General features: G+C 36.9%; 2 protein-coding genes across 2 annotated transcripts in view; one reads left to right on the top strand and one right to left on the bottom strand.

Annotated features, from left to right (window-relative positions):
- Positions 1-2,188: 2,188 nt before the first annotated feature.
- On the top strand, positions 2,189-14,977 carry vps26c (VPS26 endosomal protein sorting factor C). The gene is made up of 8 exons (XM_039778675.1): positions 2,189-2,404; positions 4,068-4,211; positions 4,954-5,103; positions 6,902-6,982; positions 10,038-10,112; positions 12,937-13,087; positions 13,179-13,331; positions 14,684-14,977. The coding sequence occupies exons 1-8, from the start codon at positions 2,348-2,350 to the stop codon at positions 14,764-14,766; spliced, it is 894 nt and encodes a 297-aa protein (XP_039634609.1). The 5' UTR covers positions 2,189-2,347; the 3' UTR covers positions 14,767-14,977.
- A 5,904-nt stretch (positions 14,978-20,881) lies between these two features.
- ttc3 (tetratricopeptide repeat domain 3) overlaps positions 20,882-27,305 on the bottom strand; it is a 34,045-nt gene continuing 27,621 nt past the window's right edge. Inside the window, exons 34-46 of the mRNA XM_039777316.1 lie at positions 27,237-27,305; positions 26,354-26,503; positions 25,788-25,927; positions 25,604-25,672; positions 25,416-25,512; positions 24,764-24,867; positions 24,588-24,672; positions 24,139-24,240; positions 22,851-23,050; positions 22,558-22,672; positions 22,217-22,381; positions 21,766-21,858; positions 20,882-21,148 (exon numbers count right to left, since the gene is read on the bottom strand). Coding sequence (XP_039633250.1) covers positions 21,038-21,148; positions 21,766-21,858; positions 22,217-22,381; positions 22,558-22,672; positions 22,851-23,050; positions 24,139-24,240; positions 24,588-24,672; positions 24,764-24,867; positions 25,416-25,512; positions 25,604-25,672; positions 25,788-25,927; positions 26,354-26,503; positions 27,237-27,305 — 1,500 coding nt within the window. The 3' untranslated portion in view covers positions 20,882-21,037. The remainder of the gene's footprint in view (positions 21,149-21,765; positions 21,859-22,216; positions 22,382-22,557; positions 22,673-22,850; positions 23,051-24,138; positions 24,241-24,587; positions 24,673-24,763; positions 24,868-25,415; positions 25,513-25,603; positions 25,673-25,787; positions 25,928-26,353; positions 26,504-27,236) is intronic.

Raw genomic sequence — 27,305 nt, 5'->3', positions numbered from 1 at the left:
TAGTAACGTTAGCGACCTGAACCGCGAACGGGATGAGATAACGTTAGCTACTCGTTGAAAAACAAAGTGAGTTCAGAGGAGCAGTGTGGCGTACTTTCTGCAGCTCGTGTGTTAGCGCCATCCTGTGGTGTTCATAGCACGAGTCAATGAAGCACCACACAGTATTGGAAATAGCATATTCATATTCACATTGACCTTTTCTTTTTCTTTTGATGTAGCGCAATCATTTAGAACAGTAAGCAGTCAGTTTCACAACTCCTTTAGTAGGTGTCCTTGTCACTTTTTTTATGGACACCCTGCAGCCAATGAGAATCGAGTATTCACACAGACCAAACTAACTTACAGGACATACATAACATCAACGGCCATTGGTAACATAGACTAGTATTAGGCAAAATGATAGATAAGAGAAGTGAAAACTACATCAAAGCACTTACGCAGGCTCCTCGTTAACTCGCATACATGTAGGCCACATTAACCTTATAGGCACACATACAAGGTTATTATAGTTTTCAATTTTTTATTAATTTTTATTTTATTTAGTTTTGACTTTCCAATTTCATTTTATTTTAGTTAGTTTTCAGAGTGTTTTTGCTAGTTTCTTTTTCAGAAGGGTTTAGTTTTTGTACATTTAGTTGTGGTGTGTTTTTGTCAGGGTCAGGTATAATGACTCAGACATATGTAGCTACGTATGTATACAAAATACAAGGATGGAGAAATGTGTAGGAATGGCCATGATGTTTTGTGTTCAATCTTTACGCTACTTTAGTGTCCGATGTGAAGAACTTACAGCGACATCACCTGGAATGTCAATATTAAGTCCGTTCAATTTCTGTAAAAAACTAAAACTGAAATGAGTGAACAGTTTGTTTGTTTTTTACCTGGCGATATCATTTTAGTTTTTCTTGAAGGTTTTGGTTTTTATTTGGTTTCAGTTTACTCAAAATATTTTTCACTGCTTATTTTCGTGTTAGTTTCATTTCACTATAATAACGCTGCACACATACATACGCCATAGGTCTCTATATGACGACAAAAAAGCCATTATGGGGACAGCAGAAATCAGACACATGACATGATTCCTGGGAAATATTTTTAGCTTTTCTTGTTATGTTATTAGGATGGACAAACAGTGAAGTATAGTAATTCACTTCTCATGGACTTCAAATGCTTTTTGTTTTGTAAATAAATATTTCTTTGAAGTTAAAATGACATTTATTTTGTTGTTGCAAAAATAAATGCCTCCCAGTTTATGCTGGAATAGCATCCAGTAACCCAGTATAGGAATATACGTGTTTCAAGAATAGATAGAGTGATGAATGAAAGATAAAACAGGTTCAGCCACCATACAGTCTTGTGTTGGCTTCAGCTTTTGTTGTGGTAACACACTGTGTGCGGCGACTGTATCTGGTATAAACAATCTTTAAATACAAAACACAACTTATCTTTTAGACATAGGGGTCACATTTTGAACTTTAGTTAAAAAATAGCTTAGCTAGAAAATGCATCTCGAGGTTGCAGTCCTAATGTCAGAGCATATAATAAATAAATTGAGATTATATTAGTATTCTTTGTGAACCACATAGGCTATTAAAATATTAAAACACTAATGTCAACAATGTCTCCACTGAACAGAAAACTTTTGACTTTACAGGTAAAGAGGAACCTTCTGACATTTAGTGCATTAACCATCAAAAAGTAATTGTGCCTTGGAGTATCTTTAATCTTTAAACTTTTAATCTAAATTATTTCTTTTTTATCATCTGCAGCAGGAGTATTTTAACGTGTCATTTTGGCAGATTACCACATTTTAAAGGGTTGTCACCCATATACAAAAAAGAAACAAACATATGTTCTTGCTTGCCTGATTGGTATGTAGCCATGCAGATTGTTTTGGTTATGACTGTATCGGTTTTGAAACATTCACTTTTACCTGTGGTGCTCACCGCCTTGAAAATTACATTTAAAAACCATTATTAACAGATTTCAGTGGGAATATTTCTGTATTATAAAGTAGTATTCACAATGAGATCTGTGTATTATTCACAGTAAAATAGGACACTGTTTCCCTGGTGCAGGGCAGCTACATTTTTTAAACGTTTAAATGTAATCAAGGTTTTTTTTTTGGTCAGGTTGGAATTGTATTTTTGAGTTGACATGACGCATTTATTTTGAAAGATGTGGACCGGAAGTCGTGTTGTTGGTTGTCGCTGCTACCGAGCGGAACGCAAACCACAGCAGAGTGAAAGAGGATGTAAACATAAGACGATGTTTGTATGTTTGTATTAACAAAAAGGAGCCTGGGACCATTTCTTTTAAATGTCTGTCTGACGTGCCATAGTCAAAGATGAGCGTCACTTTGGATATAAGACTGAAAAGAGCGAACAAAGTTTACCATGAAGGGGTAAGTAGCTAACGTTGACCACAGTTAGCTTAACGTTAGCTAGCCAGCTAACAAGCTGCTTCTATGTGCTGTTTATTTAATGTTACTCTCATAGTGTTTAGCGTAACTGTTAGTAAAAGAGCGTATTTTTTTAAGATAATAGTAAGCTAGGTAGTTAGCTAGGAGTCGGCTTCTTCTTCGCACATGACCATCAGCTGATTAGCGGGTTGTTACAACTGAATCTGTCACCCGTCATATTCTGTTCCTCAAGGAGAACAACTCTGAAATGTTGATCAAATATCAGCGGTGGGATTTAACTAAGTACATTTACTCAAGTACAATTCTGAGGTACTTGTACTTTATTTAAAGGTCCCATGACATGGTGCTCTTTGGATGCTTTTATATAGACCTTAGTGGTCCCCTAATACTGTATCTGAAGTCTCTTTTATATAGACCTTAGTGGTCCCCTAATACTGTATCTTAAGTCTCTTTTATATAGACCTTAGTGGTCCCCTAATACTGTATCTTAAGTCTCTTTTATATAGACCTTAGTGGTTCCCTAATACTGTATCTGAAGTCTCTTTTATATAGACCTTAGTGGTCCCCTAATACTGTATCTGAAGTCTCTTTTATATAGACCTTAGTGGTCCCCTAATACTGTATCTGAAGTCTCTTTTATATAGACCTTAGTGGTCCCCATTGTGCTGTATCTGAAGTCTCTTTTTATATAGACCTTAGTGGTCCCCTAATACTGTATGCTGAAGTGTCTTTTTATATAGACCTTAGTGGTCCCCTAATACTGTATCTGAAGTCTCTTTTTATAGACCTTAGTGGTCCCCTAATACTGTATCTGAAGTCTCTTTCCTGAAATTAAGCCTTGGTGCAGAATTACAGCCACTAGAGCCAGTCCCACAATGAGTTTTCCTTAGGATGTGCCATTTCTGTGTCTGTGCAGCTATTAGGAGGAGAGAGGGGGGCAAGGTGGAGGGTGGGGGTATGGCCTTGACCAACTGCCACTTTGGTCGTTTGGAAGCCCTGATGTCTCTCTCTCATGGGTGGGCCAAATTCTCTGGGCGGGCAAAGCAGAGAAGGAGGGTTAACCTTTCTCCTTATGACCTCATAAGGAGAAGATTCCAGACTCGCCCATCTGAGCTTTCATTTTCTCAAAGGCAGAGCAGGATACCCAGGGCTCGGTTTACACCTATCACCATTTCTAGCCACTGGGGGGCCATAGGCAGGCTGGGGAACGCATATTAATGTTAAAAAACCTCATAAAGTGAAATTGTCATGCCATGGGACCTTTTAAGTATTACAATGTTATGCTACTTTATACTTTGTATACAGTTTGAAAGCAAATATTATACTTTTTACTTCACTACATTTAGATGACAAGTTACTTGTCATTATGACATTAAAGCGATGAACACGGTAATATAATAAATATATTATTCTGAAATGGGCCATTCCGATTTCAGCATAATAAGTACTTTTACTTTTGTTATTTAAAGTTTAAAAAGTGACTGTTCTGAAATGCTAAATAATATAATTTTAATCATGTGATAAAACATGCGATTAATTGCGATTAACTATAGAAATTCAGCGATTAATTGCAGCAATTAATCGTTTGACAGCCTTAATTTTATACTTGAGTAAGATTTTGAATGCGGTGCTGTTTTGTGTGCAGGAAGTGGTGGCCGGTGTCATCCTGCTGGTGTGTAAGGAGGCGCTGCAGCACCATGGCATCTCTCTGAGCATGGAGGGGCTGGTGAACCTGCAGCTCAGCTCCAAGAGCGTCGGCGTCTTCGAGGCTTTCTACAACTCTGTCAAGGTTTGCTTTTTAGGGAGCCTGTTGTAACGTCTGGCCAGAGACTGCAGATGAAAACTTGCCTTTTGGCTAAATTTGGCATATTTACTGACATGTTTAGTAATATGCACTGTCCCTGTCAAATAAAAGCAAGGTAAAGGTGAACTAAAGTCAGTCAGAGGATCTGCAGTCTAAATGGATGATTTCCATCCTAATGATTAAATCAAAGCCTCACTGATCCACACAGCTACATTAGATTAATCAGCATACAAACAGAATAGCAAAGCAAAGAATCTCTGATTGTAGCTTCTTAAATGTTATGGTTTTCTATTTTGCCTTCAGTTTTATATAAGTGTAAACTGAATATTTTTGGGTTTTGGTCAAACAAAACAAGACATCTGAAGACATCACCTTGGGCTCTGGGAACAGGTGATGGACCTTATATTAATAATTGGAAATATTATCATATTAATGGCTAATGAAAAATAAAGCCCTACACATACAGCCCTTTTTATGCCACTTTATACTTCTATTCCACTACATTTGTGTGTTGACTAAAGCCCTATGTGCACGGGACAGGTATCAGCTGGGGACCTCTAGTAACTTGTAATAATTGTGGAGGTCGTCTGTGATCTTAATCCCGTGCGAATCTGCCATGTCAGTAATTTATCAAGTAAAAATTCCTTGATATTTAAAATGTCTGCACACAGCAGTCAATAAACTGTTGCTAATATTAATCGGACCTCCCTGCCTGCCATGTTTGCAGCCCATCCAGCTGATCAGCAGTAACATCGAGGTGGCCAAGGCAGGAAAGATCCCAGGAGGCAAGACTGAAATCCCCTTTGAGTTCCCTCTGAACACGAAAGGCAACAAAGTGCTGTACGAAACCTACCACGGCGTCTTCGTCAACATTCAGGTGAGTGAGGGGGGGGGGGGCACAGAGGTTGAATCTGCTGTCACAAGAGCTCACTAAGAAATACCTGTTTATGTGCATGTTTAGTCCAGACAAATAAAGGACAAAAAAATACATTTTGTACTGTAATAATACAGGACAGTGGTCTCTATGTTCCAGTCTTTTTACTCACTTTTATATAAACGGAGTAGAACTCAAATTCAATACACCTCTAGTTTAACTCCTTTTCACCTTCTGATATATCGGGGCAAACTTTGCACTCATACAGATCAGTAACCAGATGCTCCAGATGGTCTGATACACTGAGAAGCCGTCATTGGAAACTGTTTGGAAAAGGGCAGGCACTTTCAAAAAAATACCTGGCAGGTGATTGGATAAAGCATCTGTCAATCACTTCCGCCATTGTTGTTTCACTGAAGGCTTGTGTCACGTGGACGCGCCGATAGGCCTGTCACGATAACAAATTTTGCTGGACGATAAATTGTCCCAGAAATTATTGCGATAAACGATAATATTGTCATCGAGAGACCATTTGCATCTAATATAATGATAATGGCATAATAATACAGCTACACCTTTTCAAAGATCAATACACTTTTATTTGTAAATAATATTTAACACTGGAACTGGAAGACATTTTAAATATCCAGAACATGTCTTTGATCTCCTTTAGTATGTCGTCTTTCACGCTGATGTACAGTTGTGGAATTGCCGTTTGTGACACGTAAGTTCTCAGACTACAGACTCTGTACTACATTTTACAATTATTTAACTCTAAATATTAAATTTAAATAATATATAATTAATAAATTAAATCTATCTGTATGGCTATCTGCCACATGGCGAGTAAATGTACCAAAATAGTTCTGTTTTTCAGTCTTCATTTTGGCGAAGGTGCGGCTTCTGCTCCTCTTCAGGTCGGAGCTTCGTGAGGCGGGCGGACACACACACACACACACACACACACACAACACACACACACACACACACACACACACACCGGTGCAACTCTGACATACTTTCCACATTCCGTGTCCGCGGACAGCTGTAGGCTTGTACCGTTAATGTTCTGTGCATGCGTCTGGAAACATGCAGCCACTTTCCTGAAACCGCTTGCGACCTGACCAGCGGCGTGTATGTCGGAGCCCGACAGTCTCCACGCTCGCAGGTTGTCAGCTCTTGTTGTTTGGATTGAAAGGGAAAACAGAAACAACGCCAAATAACACGGTGGATATCGCGCATATAGGCCTACTTTCTTTTGACGGGCGCCTTAACTGCAAAGTGCTGCGGGGAAACCCTGCTCCAACTCTCAACTAGCGTTTGTCTGTCTCTGTCTCTCTGTCCGCAGTCCCGCCCCCACAAAGACCATGCGACTGACAAGAGGGTTCACTCGTTACGCTAAGGAACCGAGAGTGGTCCTCCAGTCTCTTTGGTAGAGAGAGACGAGGAAAACAAACAAGCATGCAAATGGAAATTATCGCGGCCGGAAAAATTATCGAGCTCATTTTTTTTTATCGTGCGATAACTCGATTTATTGACTATCGCGACAGGCCTACGCGCCGACAGCGTTGTTGTCATTAATTAGAATCCCTCATGGGGGCGACAGAGACTACGCACTATAGCTTTGAGAGAGAATGAATAGAAATGTAAAAAAAAAGAAGCTGCGCAGCATTTGAACGTTGATTGATTCCAATATCAACGTCATAAAAGCAGCTTGAACTATTCGGTACAGCCCTTGTACAAATAGTTGTGGTACATTTCAACTTCCTGTCAGTAAATGGAGATGTTGTCTTCTTCTCAGTACACCCTCCGCTGTGACATGAAGCGCTCTCTGCTGGCCAAAGACCTGACCAGGAACTGTGAGTTCATCGTGCACTGTCAGGTGAGTGAGACGCATTTCATTTAGATAAACTACTGCGGTGATGTGAATAAGACGCTCTAAAGCTGTAAGACAGGTAGGGTTGGGTATCGTTTGGTTTTTTTTCGATTCCGGTGCTAAATCGATACTTTTAAAACGGTGCCGGTGCCTGAACCGGTACTTTTCAATAAAGTAAAAAAAAATGAAGAAGAAAAAATATAAGGGTAGTAAACAACAGTCAGTGACTTGTTTAGTGCTAAGGCCATGGTCAAAATTAAAGATTTAATAATAATGTAATAACTATAACAATAACAATAACTTATTTCACCAGTAAATTGCTGTTGAACCCCAGATGGGAAAAGGGTATTTTACAATTACTGTGAATGCACCACGAGGCTACCTGTTTTGAGAGTGAACGGCACGTCTATGTTGTTTAATTCCGCACGGCAGCTGCAAGTGAACGCACCGTCTGTGTTGTTTAATTCCGACCATATAAAACATAGTACTACTAGTACTACTACTGTATATCTATGAATTGCGACAACGGCAGCTGCTGCTGCGCTACAGAGCAGACTGTTACATCCCGCTGTTGAAGTCCTCCACAGTGAAATACAGTCACACTTTACACTGTTTAACGTTAGCTGTCAGCATTTTACCGGTGTTTAATCCAGCTGCTAGCTAAAGGTAGGCTAACGTTACATGCTGTCAGGTGTAGTGTAAAGTCAAGCACCGAAATGAGGCACCGAAACTTTTGTTCTTATTCGGTCTCGTTACTACCGTTTACGTCGGCACCGAGTTTCGGTACCCAACCCTAAAGACAGGTTTGTGTTGTTTGAACCGACATGATTTTAGGATTATATACCTGTGATCAAGGTTTAAACCATTACTAGTTTAGTATAGTATAGTAATAGTAATAGTATTACCATACTATTTACAGTACATTACCATTACAAACTGTGTTTGGATCAGTGGTGGAATTTACTCAAGTACTTGTACATGTATCTTTTCAATTTTACTCAGGTCTCTTATGATAATTACTTAAGCTTAAGGCCCTGACACACCAACCCGGTGGCCGTCCGTCGGCAGAGAAGGCAGTCGGGCTGATCAGTCGGCTCCCCGAGGTCCAAGAAGTGCCTCGGAACTAGAGCTTAGATCGGGCCCAAAAAATCAAGTCCCGAGCCTGCCCGAGCCCGTGCACGTTGTGTCCGAGCCCGACCCGACCCGGCCCGACACTTTTTTAATCCGTGGGCCGTCATAACTGACGTTCTCAACTACAATTCAGAGTTGTTTGAACTGCAGAAATCTGTTTTAAAATTATCTTAATGAATAATGCAACAGGAGCGAAGCATGTAAACTGCGCTGTTTGTTTATTCAGACTGGAACGGATCGCAAATGGATCTGAATGAAGAAACGTAAAAAAAAAAAACTCAACGTAGGCTATTTCTCTGGGAGGGCTGGCCTCGCCCTCAGGGGCAGCCTATGCTTGGAGAAGTAACAAAAGAGGTTGAAGGCTGACTATCATCTTTTCTGCCACGGCGAGCCTGCTTCATGTGTCTGCTCATCATCCACTTCTCCGTTTTATCAGCTGTCATAGGCGAACAGCGGCCGCACTTAATGCACTCAACAAAGCCGACACATATGTCGTCACTGCCCACGACTTGTTTAAAATGGTTCCATACCTCCGACTTTCCTCCAAACTTGCTCAAAGGTAATTCTCCTGTTTTTCTTTTTTTCTTTACATCCTCAAGCTCCATGTTGCACTTAAGCTCCACAATACAGCCCGCAGCCCCGGGGTGATGCGTGCGAGAGGAGGAGACTCCGCGCATGACACATGTTGCATTTTGTAACTGTAGTCCAACTTGTGTAACTTTTTGGACACATTTGTTACTTTGGCCTATATAGATACTAGTTCTGATTATGGCATAAAGTAGGCTAAAGTAATGATTAAAAAAAACACAAATGCTTGATCAAGGGTCCGGGCCGGGCCGGGCCGGACCCTTGATCAAGCATAGTGGTGGAAAATAACGGCCGGGCCGGGCTCGGGCAGAGAATCTAAACTCTACTCGGAACACACCGAAGCGACGCCAACATTAGCGTACGTTCTGCGCGTGCGCGAGACGTAATACGTCTCCATAACAGCAGGCGGCGCTAATCTGTATTGTCAGCCAAAAAATTTAAACCGGAAATGACGAACGCGTGAAGTGGGTCTGGCTTCTCCGGCCGATAGTAATGGCGGCTTGTTCGAAATACGATCTCATATTTTACGAAGATAGTTCACCGAAACGTGTTACTGAAAACATTTAAAGCGAGAAATAGGCCGTGCAGTCGCTGAATCGGTCTTCATTTCAGATCGACAAAGGTCAGTTTAAAAGATTTTCGTCCGATTTGGAGAGGCGTCCGTCACTCATCCCGCTCGCCATTTCCGGGTTAGCGCTCCACCAATCTGATTGGTCATTGAGGCCGACTGCCCGCCCTCCGACCCAGCAAGTCCGGTCGGCCAAAACGAACGCCTACGGCCCCTCCGACGGACGACGGCACGGAACCCACCGAACAGACTCGAGTCACCGACCTCGCCAGACTGTCTGACGGCCCATTATCGGGTTGGTGTGTCAGCGCCTTTATCTGTATTTCTGTCCTTTTTTGGTTGTCGTTTCTCTCTTTTGCTTGTCATGTCTCGTATGTGTCTTAGTCACAATTATTTAACCCCACCCAAAAGATGAAATAAAAATAACACCTCAGCTGAGATGTTAGCAGGGTTGAACTTCCGTCCTAATGATTAAATCCTAACCTCACTGATCCTTACAGATGAATTAGATTAATCAGGATTACAGACAGAATAGCAAAGCAAAGAATCTCTGGCTGCAGCTTCTAAAATGTGATGGTTTTCTATTTTTTCCTCAGTTTTATGTAATTGTAAACTGAATATTTTTGGGTTTTGGTCAAACAAGCCATTTGAAGAAGTCACCTTGGGCCCTGGGAACACGTCATTGAATTGACTTAATATTAATGGAGAAAAAAAAAATAATAATAATAATATGTATAAACTCTGTGTAATTTGTTGCATTTGCTTGATTTTCAGCCTCAGAAAGCTAAAGTTGTCCCCACTCCGGTTAAGTTCACCATCACTCCAGATACGCTGCAGAACACCCGTGAGGTGAGAGAAAAAAAACTTTCATTTTATTGCCTCATTATGTTGAATAATTCACCCAAAACAATATCAGTTGTATGAAGTACTCGCCTCCCTAGGCTCAGAGTGGCTCGTATCCATTCATTGGTTCATGGAAATCCAAATGCAACCATTTTCGATAAACCATTTAATATGCTCATTTGCGTATTAGTGACGTCATCGCACAATTATTTTCATGAAGCTTAGTGGTTGTCGGTTGCAGCGAGGGAGAGATCACGGAAGCAATACTTGGAGGAGCAGCTTGTCACTTAAAATGAGGATAGCTGGTCCACCTTAAAGGTCGTTACAAAATCTTGAGGGTGCACGGCTCGACGCTCCGACCAGAAGACATCGCATCGCCCCGACCGCGCTGTCCGCAAGAAGCGTGAAACACGTTTTAGCCACATAACGGCAGGGAAGACCCTGACTATTGCTAAATAAAGCATTTTCGGATTTCACGAGCACAGCAAATTCTATCACGGGAAATGGACGCTTTGGGCCCTATTTTAACGATCTAGGCGTGAAGCGCCTGGCGCTGGTGCGTTTAGGGCGTGTTCGAATCCACTTTTGCTAGTTTGACGGCAGAAAAAAGGGCCCGTGCGCCGGGCGCATGTTCCAAAAGGGTTGTACTTAGTGTCTTCATTAATTCAGAGGTGTGTTTTGGGCGTAACATGCAATAAACCAATCAGAGATCATCTCCCATTCCCTTTAAAAGCCAGGCGCGTTTGGACCTTGGAGCATTGCTGTTATGATGGAGGATTAGCTGAGCAGGAAGGAGAGATTTTCAGGAGAAGAATAATACTTAATAATAATTTACATTGTAATATTTAAATTTTTAATCTTCTGCATGTGCGTGTGCTGCTGCACGTCCCTGTGTGTGTAACAAGCATAGTGTGCGATCACTTCCCGCTGCCTCAAGATAGCAATACGCCCAGAATGCACCTGAACACACCTCCCTGTAAGACCAGCACGCCCATGGGCGCACAGATGGGCGCAGGTGCATTTGCTATTTAAACGACGTGGGCGCTGGATGGGAAACTGACGACTGCGTCGGTCTTAAACTAGCAAAGACACTTGCATCTGTCTTTGCGCGGGTGCATAAGATATGTTATGCTGTACAGGAATTTTTCTGAAAGTTTTTTTAGATATTTTATAACCTTTTCTGCCGTCTTTTGTTCGGACTCCGTCAAAGTCTGTTTGCACTGATATGCATCCGCTCTGCTCGACGCCATGAAATAGAAAACCTTTTTTTCTGGGATCATAGAGAGAGTCAAGGGAGGTAAGTATTTTATGTTTATATATATATATACATATACATATATATATATATATATATATATATATATATATATATATATATATATATATATATATACATACATACATACATACATATACATACACACACACTCTCACCTAAAGGATTATTAGGAACACCCTACTAATACCGTGTTTGACCCCCTTTCGTCTTCAGAACTGTCTTAATTCTTCGTGGCATTGATTCAACAAGGTGCTGGAAGCATTCTTTAGAAATGTTGGCCCATATTGAGAGGATAGCATCTTACAGTTGATGGAGATTTGTGGGATGCACATCCAGGGCACGAAGCTCCCGTTCCACCACATCCCAAAGATGTTCTATTGGGGTGAGATCTGGTGACTGTGGGGGCCATTTTAGTACAGTGAACTCAGTGGCATGTTCAAGAAACCAATTTGAAATGATTAGAGTTTTGTGACATGGTGCATTATCCTGCTGGAAGTAGCCATCAGAGGATGGGTCCATGGTGGTCATAAAGGGATGGACATGGTCAGGTGCAATGCTCAAGTAGGCAGTGGCATTTAAATGATGCCCAATTGGTACTACGGGGCCTAAAGTGTGCCAAGAAAACATCCCCCACATCATTACACCACCACCAGCCTGCCCAGTGGTAACAAGGCATGACGGATCCATGTTCTCATTCTGTTTACGCCAAATTCTGACTCTACCATCTGAATGTCTCAACAGAAATCAAGACTCATCAGACCAGGCAACATTTTTACAGTTTTCAAGTGTCCAATTTTGGCGAGCTTGTGCAAATTGTAGCCTCATTTTCCTATTTTTAGTGGAGATGAGTGGTACCCGGTGGGGTCTTCTACTGGTGTAGCCCATCTGCCTCAAGGTTGTTTGTGTTGTGGCTTCACAAATGCTTTGCTGCATACCTCGGTTGTAACGAGAGGTTATTTGAGACAAAGTTGATTTTGTATCAGCTGGAATCAGTCGGCCCATTCTCCTCTGACCTCAAACATCAACAAGGAATTTTCACCCCCCAGGACTGCAGCATACTGGATGTTTTTCCTTTTTCAGACCATTCTTTGTCAACCCTAGAAATGGTTGTGCGTGAAAATCCCAGTAACTGAGCAGATTGTGAAATACTCAGACCAGCCCATCTGACACCAACAACCATGCCACGCTCAAAGTTGCTTAGATCACCTTTCTTTCCCATTCTGACATTCAGTTTGGAGTTCAGGAGATTGTCTAGACCTGGACCACACCCATAAATGCATTGAAGCAGCTGCCATGTGATTGGTTGATTAGATAATTGCATTAACGAAAAATCTTGTAGGTGTTCCTACTAATTCTTTAGGTGAGTGTATGTATGTATGTATGTATGTATGTATGTATGTATGTATGTATATATATATATATATATATATATATATATATATATATATATATATATATATATATATATATACATATATATATTTGTATTGATTTGGGGTTAACTATTCGTTAAATCTTTACTGAGACAATGAACTTGCTTGCCTTCTTCAGAGGAGTTTACTGCCAAAGTTTCTGGTCCGAGGCCATTTAGACGCCACCAGCTGTGTGATCAGCCAGCCGCTGACGGGAGAGGTGGTGGTGGAGAACTCCGACGTCCCCATCAAGAGTATTGAACTGCAGCTCGTGCGAGTAGAGACCTGCGGTGAGTTCATGCTGCGAGACGATTGGATTTCTGTTGTAACGGCAGAGCTGCTGTTTTTTTTTTATTTAGTTTTTCTATATTTTCTGTTCAGGTTGTGCCGAGGGTTACGCCAGAGACGCCACAGAGATCCAGAACATCCAGATAGCTGAAGGCGATGTGTGCCACGGCCTCCCTATCCCCATCTACATGGTGTTCCCCAGGCTGTTCACCTGCCCCACACTGGAGACCACCAACTTCAAAGTCGGTCAGTTAAGCCTCCCAGTCTGCTTTAAGCCCCAAGTCCACTGGTTCCACTGGTAAATCTTACTAACCGGGCCGTCAACGGTGGTGGAGAAAGTACTAATACCACAGTGTAGACATACTGTTACATTTAAAAATCCTGCATTCAAATTCTTACTTAAAGTACAAAAGTATAAGCATCAAGCAAGCATACTATAACTTTTACTTTTTTCGGCACACTATACTATGACTTTTACTTTTTTCGACATACTATACTATGACTTTTACTTTTTTCAACATACTATACTATGACTTTTTTGTACTTTTTTCGACATACTATACTATGACTTTTTTGTACTTTTTTTCGACATACTATACTATAACTTTTTTGTACTTTTTTCGACATACTATACTATGACTTTTTTCGACATACTATACTATGACTTTTACTTTTTTCAACATACTATACTATGACTTCTACTTTTTTCGACATACTATACTATGACTTTTACTTTTTTCAACATACTATACTATGACTTTTGTACTTTTTTTGACATACTATACTATGACTTTTACTTTTTACGACATACTATGACTTACATACCATGACTTTTGTACTTTTTTCGACGTACTATACTATGACTTTTTGTACTTTTTTTGACATACTATACTATGACTTTTACCTTTTTTGACATACTATATGACTTTTTTGTACTTTTTTCGACATACTATACTATGACTTTTATAACTTTTCGACATACTATACTATGAATATTTTATGACTTTTTTCGACATACTATGACTTTTTTGTACTTTTTTCGACGTACTATACTATGACTTTTTTTAAACTTTTTTCGACATACTATACTATGACTTTTTCTACATACTACACTAACTTTATTTTTTACAACTTTTTTCTACATACTATAACTTTCTTTTTTCGACATACTATACTATGAATATTTTATGACTTTTTTCTATGTACTGTACTATGACTTTATTTTAAACTTTTTTCGACACAGTATACTATGACTTTTATTTCGACATACTATAATATGACTTTTTAAATTTTTTTCCAATGTACTATAATGACTTTTATGACTTTTTATTTTATCGACATACTATACTAAGACTTTGTTTTGATTTTTCAACATACTATAATATACTGCCCCTAAAGCCAATGGTGGAAAAGTCAGTTTCTGTCATTGTAGGACAGAGCCAGGCTAGCTGTAGCTTCATATTTGACAGATATGAGAGTGGTATGTTTCCCAAAATGTATGAATTCCACCTTAAATAAATGACTAATGTTTCAGATTCAGACATTTGATTCAAGCACTACTGTTCTCAGGACCTTTAGATGTTTATGTCCTTTTTTAGAGTTTGAAGTCAACGTTGTCATGGTGCTTCATGATGACCACCTCATCACGGAGAACTTCCCTCTGAAGCTATGCAGAATCTGAAACCCTGAAGTCCCATCAGCCCTGGATGGATGCTGCCAACAACACAGGGCCTTTCTGTAGAACGCAACAGTTCCTCTAATATCGCTTGTTATGGGACTTTATAAATAAACCTGATTTTCTGTCAATAATATACATGAATGTGACCAAAAGTGTTTGAAATGATGCCTTTGTGAAAGTTGTATTTCAGTTCAATAAATGACAAATTCATTCACGTAAATTGTTGGAAATATTTATATTTGCAGACCATGATAATCAGTGTTATTATGCAAAGTATTTAAAACAAATCTACATATTAAACTTTAATATACTAGTTGTGCCTAAAAGTGCTCCTATTCACACAGTTTAAGAAAACAATCACGACTAAAGAGCAGAAATTCTATTAATTTTCAAACGTGACCAACAGGCAAGTTTTTTTTCCTACATACGACCTACTATACTATGACTTTTTTCTACTTTTTTTGACATAGTATGACTTTTTTTCTACATACTATACTATGACTTTTACTTTTTTCGACATACTATACTATGACTTTTTTGTACTTTTTGACATACTATATTATGAATATTTTATGACTTTTCGACATAATGACTTTTTTGTACTTTTTTCGACATACTATACTATGACTTTTTTTACTTTTTTCGACATACTATACTATGACTTTTATAACTTTTCGACATACTATACTATGACTTTTTTGTACTTTTTTCGATGTACTATACTATGTCTTATTTTTTTCGACCTACTACACTAACTTTATTTTTTACAACTTTTTTCTACATACTATAACTTTTTTCGACATACTATACTATGACTTTTTTGTACTTTTTTTCGACATACTATACTATGACTTTTTGTACTTTTTTCGACATACTATACTATGACTTGATTTTTTTTTGAATGTATATATTATGTCTTATTTTTTTCGACCTACTACACTAACTTTATTTTTTACAACTTTTTTCTACATACTATAACTTTTTTCGACATACTATACTATGACTTTTTTGTACTTTTTTCGACATACTATACTATGACTTTTTGTACTTTTTTCGACATACTATACTATGACTTATGTACTTTTTTCGACATACTATACTATGACTTTTTTGTACTTTTTTCGATGTACTATACTATGACTTTTATTTTTTTCGACCTACTACACTAACTTTATTTTTTACAACTTTTTTCTACATACTATAACTTTCTTTTTTCGACATACTATACTATGACTTTTTTGTACTTTTTTCGACATACTATACTATGACTTTTTTCTACATACTACACTAACTTTATTTTTTACAACTTTTTTCTACATACTATACTATGACTTTTTGTACTTTTTTCGACATACTATACTATGACTTTTTTCGACATTCTATGACTTACTTCTTTCGACATACTATGACTTACTTTTTTCGACATACTATACTATGACTTTTACTTTCTTCGACATACTATACTATGACTTTTACTTTTTTCGACATACTATACTATGACTTTTACTTTTTTCGACATACTATACTATGACTTTTTTGTACTTTTTTCGACATACTATGACTTTTTTATAACTTTTCGACATACTATACTATGACTTTTTTGTACTTTTTTTGACATACTATACTATGACTTTTTTGTACTTTCTTCGACATACTATACTATGACTTTTACTTTTTTCGACATACTATACTATGACTTTTACTTTTTCGACATACTATACTATGACTTACTTTTTCGACATACTATACTATGACTTTTACTTTTTACGACATACTATGACTTTACTTTTTTACGTACATATACATACTTATGACTTACTCTTTTTGCGTATATATGATTGATCTTTTATTTCTTTTTCGGACATACTATACTATGACTTACTTTTTTTCTCGAAACACTATACTATGACTCTTTTTATAACTTTTCGACATAACTATATGAATATTTTATGATCTTTTTTCCGATACCATATGACTTTTTTGACCGCTCTATACTATGACTTTTACTACATAACTACACTAACTTTATTTTATAACTTTCTACATAATAATACTACTTTACTTTTTTCGACACACATATACTTATGACTTTTGTAATTCTTTTTCCGCAATAATATTCTATGACTTTTGATTTTTTTCTGGACATACTATACTATGACTTTTTTATAACTGACATACTATACTATGAATATTTTATGACTTTTTTCGACATACTATGACTTTTACTTTTTTCAACATACTTATACTAAGGACTCTTTTGTATTTTCTTTTACAACAACTTTTTTATAAATCTTTCAACATACTCATACCATGACTTTTGTACTTTTTTTTCCACATACTATACCTATGACTTTTTGTAATTTTTTTTCGACATAATTATACTATGACTTTTACTAATATACTATACCTATGACTTTTAATTTTTCTCGAATACACTTATACATTTATGACTTTTTTATAACTTTTCGACATACTATATGAATATTTTATGACTTTTTTTGACATACTATGACTTTTTTGTACATACTATACTATGACTTTTTTATAACTTTGACATACTATACTATGAATATTTTATGACTTTTTTCAACATACTATACTTTGACTTTTTTATAACTTTGACATACTATACTATGAATATTTTATGACTTTTTTCAACATACTATACTATGACTTTTTTCGGACATACCTACTTTTTTATAAATTTTCAACATACTATACCATGACTTTTGTAATTCTTTTTTCACATACCATACTTATGACATTTTTGGACATACTATTCTATGACTTTTTGTAATTTTTTTTGACATACTTATTCTATGACTTTGTAATTTTTTCTCATAACCATACTATGACATTTTTGGGACATACTATTCTATGACTTTTTGTAATTTTTTTGACATACTCATTCTATGACTTTTATAACTTTGACACATACTATACTATGAATATTTTATGACTTTTTTTTTCTCATAATTATACTTATGACTCTACTTTTTTTCGACAATATGACTTTTTATTTTTTCAACATAGTATACTATGACTACTTTTGTTCTACATAATTATACTATGACTTTTTTTTTTTTTTCTGCACATACCTATTATCTATGACTTTTTTGGTACATACTATACTCATGACTTTTTTTATAACTTTGACATACTATACTTATGAATATTTTATGACTCTTTTTTTCGACATACTATGACTTTTACTTTTTTTTCAACACAATTATACTATGACTTTTTTTTCTCGACATATTTTTTTATAACTTTTCAACATACTATACCATGACTTTTAATTCTTTTTTCTACACCCTCATGACTATTTTTTTGAGATACTTATACTTATGACTTTTTTGTACTTTTTTTTCAGACTATACATTACTATGACTTTTTTCGCGACAATTACACTAATGACTTTTTGTACTTTTTTCTGCACATACTATACTTATGACTTTTACTTTTTCTCGACATAATTATACTATGACCTTACTTTTTTCTCGAAATACTTATACTATGACTTTTTTACTTTTGACATCTTATAATTGTGACTCTTACTTATACAATTAATTTACTTTTTTTTTCGACATACTATACTATGACTTTTTTCTCGAACATAATTACACTATGACTTTTTTATAACTTTTTCGACATACTATACTATGACTTTTTGTAACTTTTTTTGACTACACTATACTATGACTTTTTGTTCTTCTTCGACATACTATACTTATGACTTTTACTTTTTTTCGGACATACTATACTATAATTCTTTTACTTTTCTCACATACTCATACTATGACTTACTTTTTTTTCGCATACTATACTATGATCTTTTACTTTTTACTTACATACTTATGACTTATTTTTTACTTTACATACTATACTATGACTTACTTTTTGCGACATACTATACTATGACTTTTACTTTTTTCGACATACTATACTATGACTTACTTTTTTCGACATACTATACTATGACTTTTTTATAACTTTTCGACATACTATATGAATATTTTATGACTTTTTTCGACATACTATGACTTTTTTGGACGTACTATACTATGACTTTTACTACATAACTACACTAACTTTATTTTTTACAACTTTCTACATACTATAACTTTTACTTTTTTCGACACACTATACTATGACTTTTTTGTACTTTTTCGACATACTATTCTATGACTTTTTTGTACTTTTTTCGACATACGACTTTTTTTATAACTTTTCAACATACTATACTATGACTTTTACGACATACTATACTATGACTTTTACGACATACTATACTATGACTTTTACGACATACTATACTATGACTTTTACTTTTTCGACATACTATACTATGACTTTTTTATAACTTTTCGACATACTATACTATGACTTCTGTACTTTTTTCGACATACTATACTACGACTTTTACTTTTTTGGACATACTATACTATGACTTTTACTTTTTTCGACATACTATACTATGACTTTTACTACATAACTACACTACACTAACTTTATTTTTTAAAACTTTTTTCTACATACTATAACTTTTACTTTTTTCGACACACTATACTATGACTTTTTTGTACTTTTTCGACATACTATTCTATGACTTTTTTGTACATACTATTCTATGACTTTTTTATAACTTTGACATACTATACTATGAATATTTTATGACTTTTTTCAACATACTATACTTTGACTTTTTTATAACTTTGACATACTATACTATGAATATTTTATGACTTTTTTCAACATACTATACTATGACTTTTTTCGACATACGACTTTTTTATAACTTTTCAACATACTATACCATGACTTTTGTACTTTTTTCGACATACTATACTATGACATTTTTGGACATACTATTCTATGACTTTTTTGTACTTTTTTTGACATACTATTCTATGACTTTTATAACTTTGACATACTATACTATGAATATTTTATGACTTTTTTCGACATACTATACTATGACTTACTTTTTTCGACATGACTTTTACTTTTTTCGACATAGTATACTATGACTACTTTTGTCGACATACTATACTATGACTTTTTTTTGTACTTTTTCGACATACTATTCTATGACTTTTTTGTACATACTATACTATGACTTTTTTATAACTTTGACATACTATACTATGAATATTTTATGACTTTTTTCGACATACTATGACTTTTACTTTTTTCAACATACTATACTATGACTTTTTTCGACATATGGCTTTTTATAACTTTTCAACATACTATACCATGACTTTTGTACTTTTTTCGACATACTATACTATGACTTTTTTCGACATACTATACTATGACTTCTTTTGTACTTTTTTCAACATACTATACTATGACTTTTTTCGACATACTATACTATGACTTTTTGTACTTTTTTCGACATACTATACTATGACTTTTACTTTTTTCGACATACTATACTATGACTTACTTTTTTCGACATACTATACTATGACTTTTGTACCTTTTTCGACATACTATACTATGACTTACTTTTTTTGACATACTATACTATGACTTTTTTATAACTTTTCGACATACTATGACTTTTTTGGACGTACTATACTATGACTTTTACTACATACTACACTAACTATTTTTTACAACTTTTTTGGACATACTATTCTATGACTTTTTTGTACTTTTTTGACATACTATTCTATGACTTTTATAACTTTGACATACTATACTATGAATATTTTATGACTTTTTTCGACATACTATACTATGACTTTTTTGTACTTTTTTCGACATACTATACTATGAATTTGTGACTTTTTCTACATACTATACTATTTTTTACAACTTTTTTTCTACATACTATAATATGACTTGTACTTTTTCGACATACTATACTATGAATTTTTTTTACTTTTTTCGACATGCTATACTATGACTTTTTCTACATACTACACTAAATTTATTTTTTACAACTACTACATTTCTAAGTTAAGGTCACTACAGGAAGAAGGACATGTGCACCATTGAGTCCTCCTAAGTATAAGGTAAATAATTTCAATTGTGTTAGAAATTATACAAAAATAGGAGCAGAAATTCTTATAATTTCCAAACGTGACAAACATCAGACAGAGACGAGTTCAAAACAAGACGTTTTGTTTATTCAAAGGATAGAAATTGAATGTCTTAACATTGAAAACGATACAAAAATCAAAGTGTTTTTAGAGTATAATGAAAGAAGTGATTTAAAAAAAAAGGGAGATAAAAGCATACTTGAAGGAAAAGGGTTAAGACATCATTGAGCTTGGCGTCTTCTGGCGGACAGCGCGGGGAAATCATCATGCAGCAATGCGTGCTCTCTGCAGGTGGGACAGGTGCTCTGCTCCTTCAGCCACGACCGTATACACTGAACACAAACACAGCAAGGCCGCACATTAACACCAGCAGCACAAACTGACAACAGCAGCCACTGGCTAAAGATGTAACAGTTTGTTATACCTCAAGGATAAACAGAAGTACACTTTTAAGACCACAGAGTTCAATTTAGTACTTTTTCAGGGTCATAGCTGTCATTTATTGTCTCACATTTGTCAGCTGTAAAGAACAAGACATCTTTGTAATATAAACCAAACAATTAATGTGTAAACCATACATTTAGTTTTTGCTATAATTTACATTATAATATGACTGTATGGCAGCAGGGGTTAACATTTCAAAAATGCTTAAATTTTACCCTGCGTCTGTTAAATGATAAATTAACCAATTAATACCAATGCTTTTTAAATATTTCTTTAAATATAAAACCTTTTGAATGACCTTTGATTCTGTGCCGAGAAAACGAGATCTGTTTTTAAATCCCTGGAGTCCCAAGTCAAGAAAAATTCATCAAGCAGGACTTGTGTGTGTCTCACAACTTAACCAAAATACCCTTTTGTTGTGGCATTTAATTTTAAACTTATAAAACATTTTACACCTCACAGCTTAAGTTACATGAAGCAGCACCAGGAGAGTATCTTGGCTCACCTCGTCATGGAAGCTGTGTCTGCACACGAGCACACAGATGTCATCTGGACTCATGTCCTCGTGACAGATGATGCAAGGATCCTCGACATTCAGCTGCAATCACAGACACACACAGACAGTCAGGTCCAGACTGGAGATGGGTTACTGGAGGGATTCTGCTGGTCCTAAGGAAACTGGTAAATTGTAATGTGATATGGGAATGCATCTTCATATTTTTGATGTCTTATAGATGACATGATTTGTCAATTGAGTGAGAAAACAGTTCCAGCCCTAATCCCAGGTCAGGCCTTTATCTTGCTCTGGGCTCTGTGACGCAGTAAACCGCTTACAGAAGACCAAACGGCAGGATCAGAAACCCTGATAGCAAAGTTAACATTTTTCCTTTCTTCTACAGAACACAAATTTTGTGGTAAAGTCAGTGCAGTTCATACTAATATATTTTTGGGCTTACTGCGTTGGAGTGTGTGGCTCTCTGGGGGGGTCCAAGTGGCTGCCAGACCTGCGCCACATAAGGCGGGGTGACGTACTTGGCTGAACTCTCGAGTCTCACGTTTGATTTGGCAGCATTGGCTGAACTCTCACGTCTCATGTTCGATTTGGCAGCATTAAGCTTCTCCTGAGAGGAAAAAAAAAAAAAAAAGAGAGAAACAATCCATGTGATGGGTTTTCAGATGAAAACTGACTGGGCCAATAAATACTAGAGGTCTTCTCAGGTCGCCGTAACAGAGACCTGAACAGGGGAGAGCCTCTGACCCCGACCAGGTCCAAACGTTGGGACCTTTAAAAACCTACCTGATGGTCCAGGATCAGCTGGGTCACTCCGCCCACCATATCCTGCAATGCCATGCTGTTCAGGCTGCCCCCGCTGGATGAACGCAACTCCTGAACATACCTCATCAAGTCGGACCTGAACACACAACGCACAATACATTCATTTTACAAGTTTCAGTCTAAATTATCACCGTTGTTGCATTTAAACCTTTTGCTTGTGAAAAAAAAAAAAAAAAAAAAATCAATTTCTCTTTTACTAGCAAGTATAGCCAGTCTGAAGTGCGTATAACTTTGTATCAGTGGTCCAGCGTTACCTCGTTTTCTCAGGAAAAATGATGGTCAGGCGCTCTATGGCTTTGTCGAACACCGTGTTGGGTGGAGCCTCCAGCGCCCTGGTCGGAGGTTTGTGCTGAGGCAGAGAGGCCGGAGCTTCAGCTGCAGACGGGTGGATGATGGGTGAAGCTCTGTGGGAGGCTGAGGGTGGAGGAGCAAACTCCTTGGCTGCCGCAGACTGCTGCAACATCAAGACAGGACAGAGTTCACATTTAATTAGTCCTTTCTATTAGAAATTATCATTGATTTTGCAACTGTATAGTTTCTGATTGACATATTCTACTCTTAGAGATAAACAAAATAATTATGTGCCTGTTTGGTAGTTCTAGTAGTAGAGGCGCACCGATAGACTGGCCGGTGACCAGAATTGGCCGGTTTTCACGTGTTCGGCCATGACCGGCAGGTCAGTCTGACATACGGCGATTTCATGCCGGTCAACGCTCCGATTAACTGACAACGTAAGTTATACGAGTTACAGTTCTCAAGGACGCACGCACACACGGACGCGACAGCACATGGTCTCTTTTTCCTTTCTCTCAACTTTTCCGCCATGTGTGGTGCGTACCCGCAAGCGCGTCGGCGCTATTCTCCCACATTTAGGGAACCTCATGAATTAACCTGCAACATGTCAGCTGTTTGGACATTCTTCAGCGTGTGTGCAGAAGATAACAAGTTTGCAATATGCAACACCTGCAAGGAGAAAGTAGGGCGTGGAGGGACGACACCAAAAACCAAAATCACATTTCTTTAGTTGGATATTGGATGTGAAAAGAAGGAAATGGTTATTACTTTTATTTTGTTATTTTTTTGACTTTCTATGAATTTTTCGACACACTAAACCATTATTTAAAAAAAACTTTTTTTCCAAACATACTATAGTATGACTGACTTTCTCAACATGACTCATTTACTTTTTTCTTAAGGTGTTTATTTCCTCCCAACAACAGAAGGACTTTCTGTAAAATGCAACAGTTCCTCTATTAATGCTTATTATTGGACTTTATAAATAAACCAGATTTTTGGGCAATAATATACATGAATATGACCCAAGGTGTTAAAAATGATTAATTTGTGAAACTTGTATTTCAGTTGAATAAATGACACATTTTTTAAAGTAAATACCATAGCTAGAGTAGTAACTGAAGTAGTAGCAGTAGTAGTTGTGGCAGTAGATGGGAATTTTTTATTTTACATTTTCTTTTTATCCACTGAAGAGATCAATTGTACAAAAAGTCCAAAATAATGTCTTCAAATTGCTTAATGTCTTACTGGTGCGGCTGGAGGCTCCGGCTGGTTGTGGATGTTGACTGGAGACAACTCGCTGACTCTTCTACCATTCTTCACTTGATCCAGCTGCTCCTTGTACTGTGCCTGTGGAGTATAGCAAGTCTTATTAAACATCTGGATTACCACACACACAGACACAGAATAAATCACCAGGCATCTGGGCAGATTTAAAATAACCCATTACAGAAGTAGTTTCCGATTAATAACTGTAGATCAAATTATCACTTCAGCTCAAATACATAATTTAAAACGGAGTCTTATGACATCCACATCATGATGTAGGTTGTAAAGTGACGCTGATGAAGCCTGTTGTTGCTGCACTTGCACAAAATGCTCAAGTACGTCAAAATTATACTCAAGTACAATAGGATATCAGAAGTCTCAGTGTGTGATGATCTACTTGTGTTGCTGTATGAGATGGATTCATGTACCTCAGCAGCGGCGATTTTCTTTTCAACTTCTTGGACATTAACTCTCCAGCTGTTTCTAAGTATTTCCAGCTCTGCAGATGGGTATCTGGAAAAGACAAAAGTACGTCACACAATAAATAAATCGAACATAAAATGGGTTTATTCTGATTGAACGCTGGGATTTCACTCTTTTTAACCTGTGTGCTGCTTCGTCCAGTTTGGTCTGCAGAGCTTTGCCATTGGCCAGCTCTCTGTAGAGGCTGTACAAACCCTGATCCTGACCGCTCTCCACTACAGACACCTGGAGGAGCAAAACAATGAGGGTTAAGACATGTACTGAGCTTGGCCAAGGCAGTAATAGTTTCCACAACCTGTAAAGAATAAGCTGTGCTTCACTCTGACTGGAAACTTGACATGTTGTGTTCACTCCTATAGTAGTGGCAGTTAGGGCTAGGGTTGGGTACTGAAACCCGGTCTCTGGCATCTCTGTGGTCAAACTAGCTGCTGCTAAAGTTGGAGTGCACACATATTCTGACCTTTATGGTAAATGCATTGAAATGGCCCAGGACAGGTGTGACTACGTCCGCTTTTCAAAATAAGGTGTTAACGAGTATATACAAAATACATTAATTGAAATGAGATGAATTGGATTATATTCACAGTATAAAGTATAAAACACTGATGCATTTTAATTAAGGAAACCTCTGACGACAGACTCAAAATCAAGCAATTTAGCAAATTAAAGTCCCATATTTGTACTTGCTATCAGGGCTTCACACAAGAAGAAGAAGAAAAAGAACTAACTTTAAATGAAATGTCTCCGATTGGTGTTAAGAATTAAAGCCCTACCTGAGCCGTGTGAGATCTCCTGGTTGCTGAGGTAAACAAGACCTTGCAGCGCTTGATCTCATCCTCCAGACTCATCTTCTCAGCTGCTGACTGATTGCTGAAAGAAAACAATTAGAAAAGAAGTGAACAACAAAGTCTGGGAGGCTTTCAATTTATGCTTCATTATCAACTCTTTGTTCATCACTTACCCCAGCTCAAGGAAATCACTCAACTTTGCGTCAAAGCTGGTTTTCTTCTCTCGGATGCTTCGAGAGAGACTGTGCGTAAAAAGACAAAAACAGAATAATTTGTTTAATGTGACTAAATGAGACTATAAACTATCAGGAGTTAATGTACTTAGTTACTTTTCACCCTCATCGGCCTCTGTCTCACCTGCCGTGCTGCTCCACCAGCTCTTCTATCTCCAACTTCAGGGACTTCAGTCCTTCCTGGTTGGCTTTCTTCTCCTTCTGGTCCTTCTTCACCTCCTCTTCCAGCTTCTGCTGGAACAGTGTCAGCTCCTTATTGGTCACCTGGACAACAGAAAACAACCAACAAACACTTTCAGATTCAGCTCATCACTTTTTTCAAAACACTTTTCAAAAAGCGTAGAATCAGCAATTTTTCTTCTTTATTCTTTAATAATAACTATTTTAACAGAGATACAAAATGGTTACTTTCAGACACCAAATGTATTTTTTTTTTTACATTTTAAGTAGTTTTGGCTCCAAAAGAAGAAAAATTAAATGATTAAAACTTCCATTTGGGCTACATTTATATTGCTATGTTTTGGTTTTTAAGTGGAGTTTTGAGCCAAAGGCTTAAAAATATATATTTGTACTTCTGTCTACTCCTTCTACTCTGTGTCTGTCTTTGTGCTGCTGCAACGCCATCTGGGGGTCAATAAAGGCTTATCTATGAAGACTACATACTCTAATTATAACTGCTTATGGACCTACTTGTATATTGGCAGTGATATTCTGAACTTCTGCCTCGAGGAGAGCAATGTCTTCTTCATGTCTCAGATTGACTTTGTCACAGCCTTTCACCATTTTCTTGATCTGCTGCTCCAACTTCGTGTTGCCCTTTTGCTTTTTGTTGAGGTCACCCTGGAATAACAAACCAGGCCAAAAAGGGTCAAGAGCAAAACTCAAAGAAAGTTAAAACAACTTAAACACAGAGCCTAGCCAGGGCAGCCAATATCTAAATAAATATTAGCTTCAAATAGGGCTGGGCGATATGGAGAAAAACAAATAATTTATAAAAGTAACTGTGTGCACATCCCACCTTCTGGCAGGTGCAGGACAAATGAAAATACTTAAAACGAAAATAATATAATGTCCGCAACACTGCTTTAAACTCCCATATTTAATATAAAAATGCAACGTTTCGACCCAGCTGGGTCTTCTTCAGGCAGTCTTTTGCTCAAATAATCACAATATTTTTGACTAAATACCTCGATATCGATACCTCAACGATATTGTAGGGTTGACTATTGGTGCTTTCACAAAATATTTACACAATGAGATTTTTGATAAATAATCATCAGTAATGTGGAGATAATGACTAAGTGGGTAAAGGCAAATAATAGAACAGTTACAACAGTCTGGTAAGTTCAGAAAATGACATCACTTTACTGTAATGTAGCCTTTAAACCAGGAAAAGACAACACGTGCCATATTAAGATTTTATGATAGCCAAAATCTAAGTCGATATCTAGTCTCATATCACGATATCAATATAATATCGATATATTGCCCAGCTCTAGCCTCAAAACATCCACTATTGGTCTGGCTCTACTTAAAACGGTTACAGGTAATCCATGAAGCTATAGCCACTGACCTGGCAGCTCTCAAAACGCTCATGAATCTCTGTATTCACCGCTACACTCCTCATGGTCTCCTGACACGT

This window comes from Perca fluviatilis, chromosome 16, assembly GCF_010015445.1.
Source record: "Perca fluviatilis chromosome 16, GENO_Pfluv_1.0, whole genome shotgun sequence".
Lineage (NCBI taxonomy): Eukaryota > Metazoa > Chordata > Actinopteri > Perciformes > Percidae > Perca > Perca fluviatilis.
The sequence above is the reverse complement of the archived record's forward strand: the minus strand, read 5'-3'. Positions and strand labels throughout refer to the sequence as shown.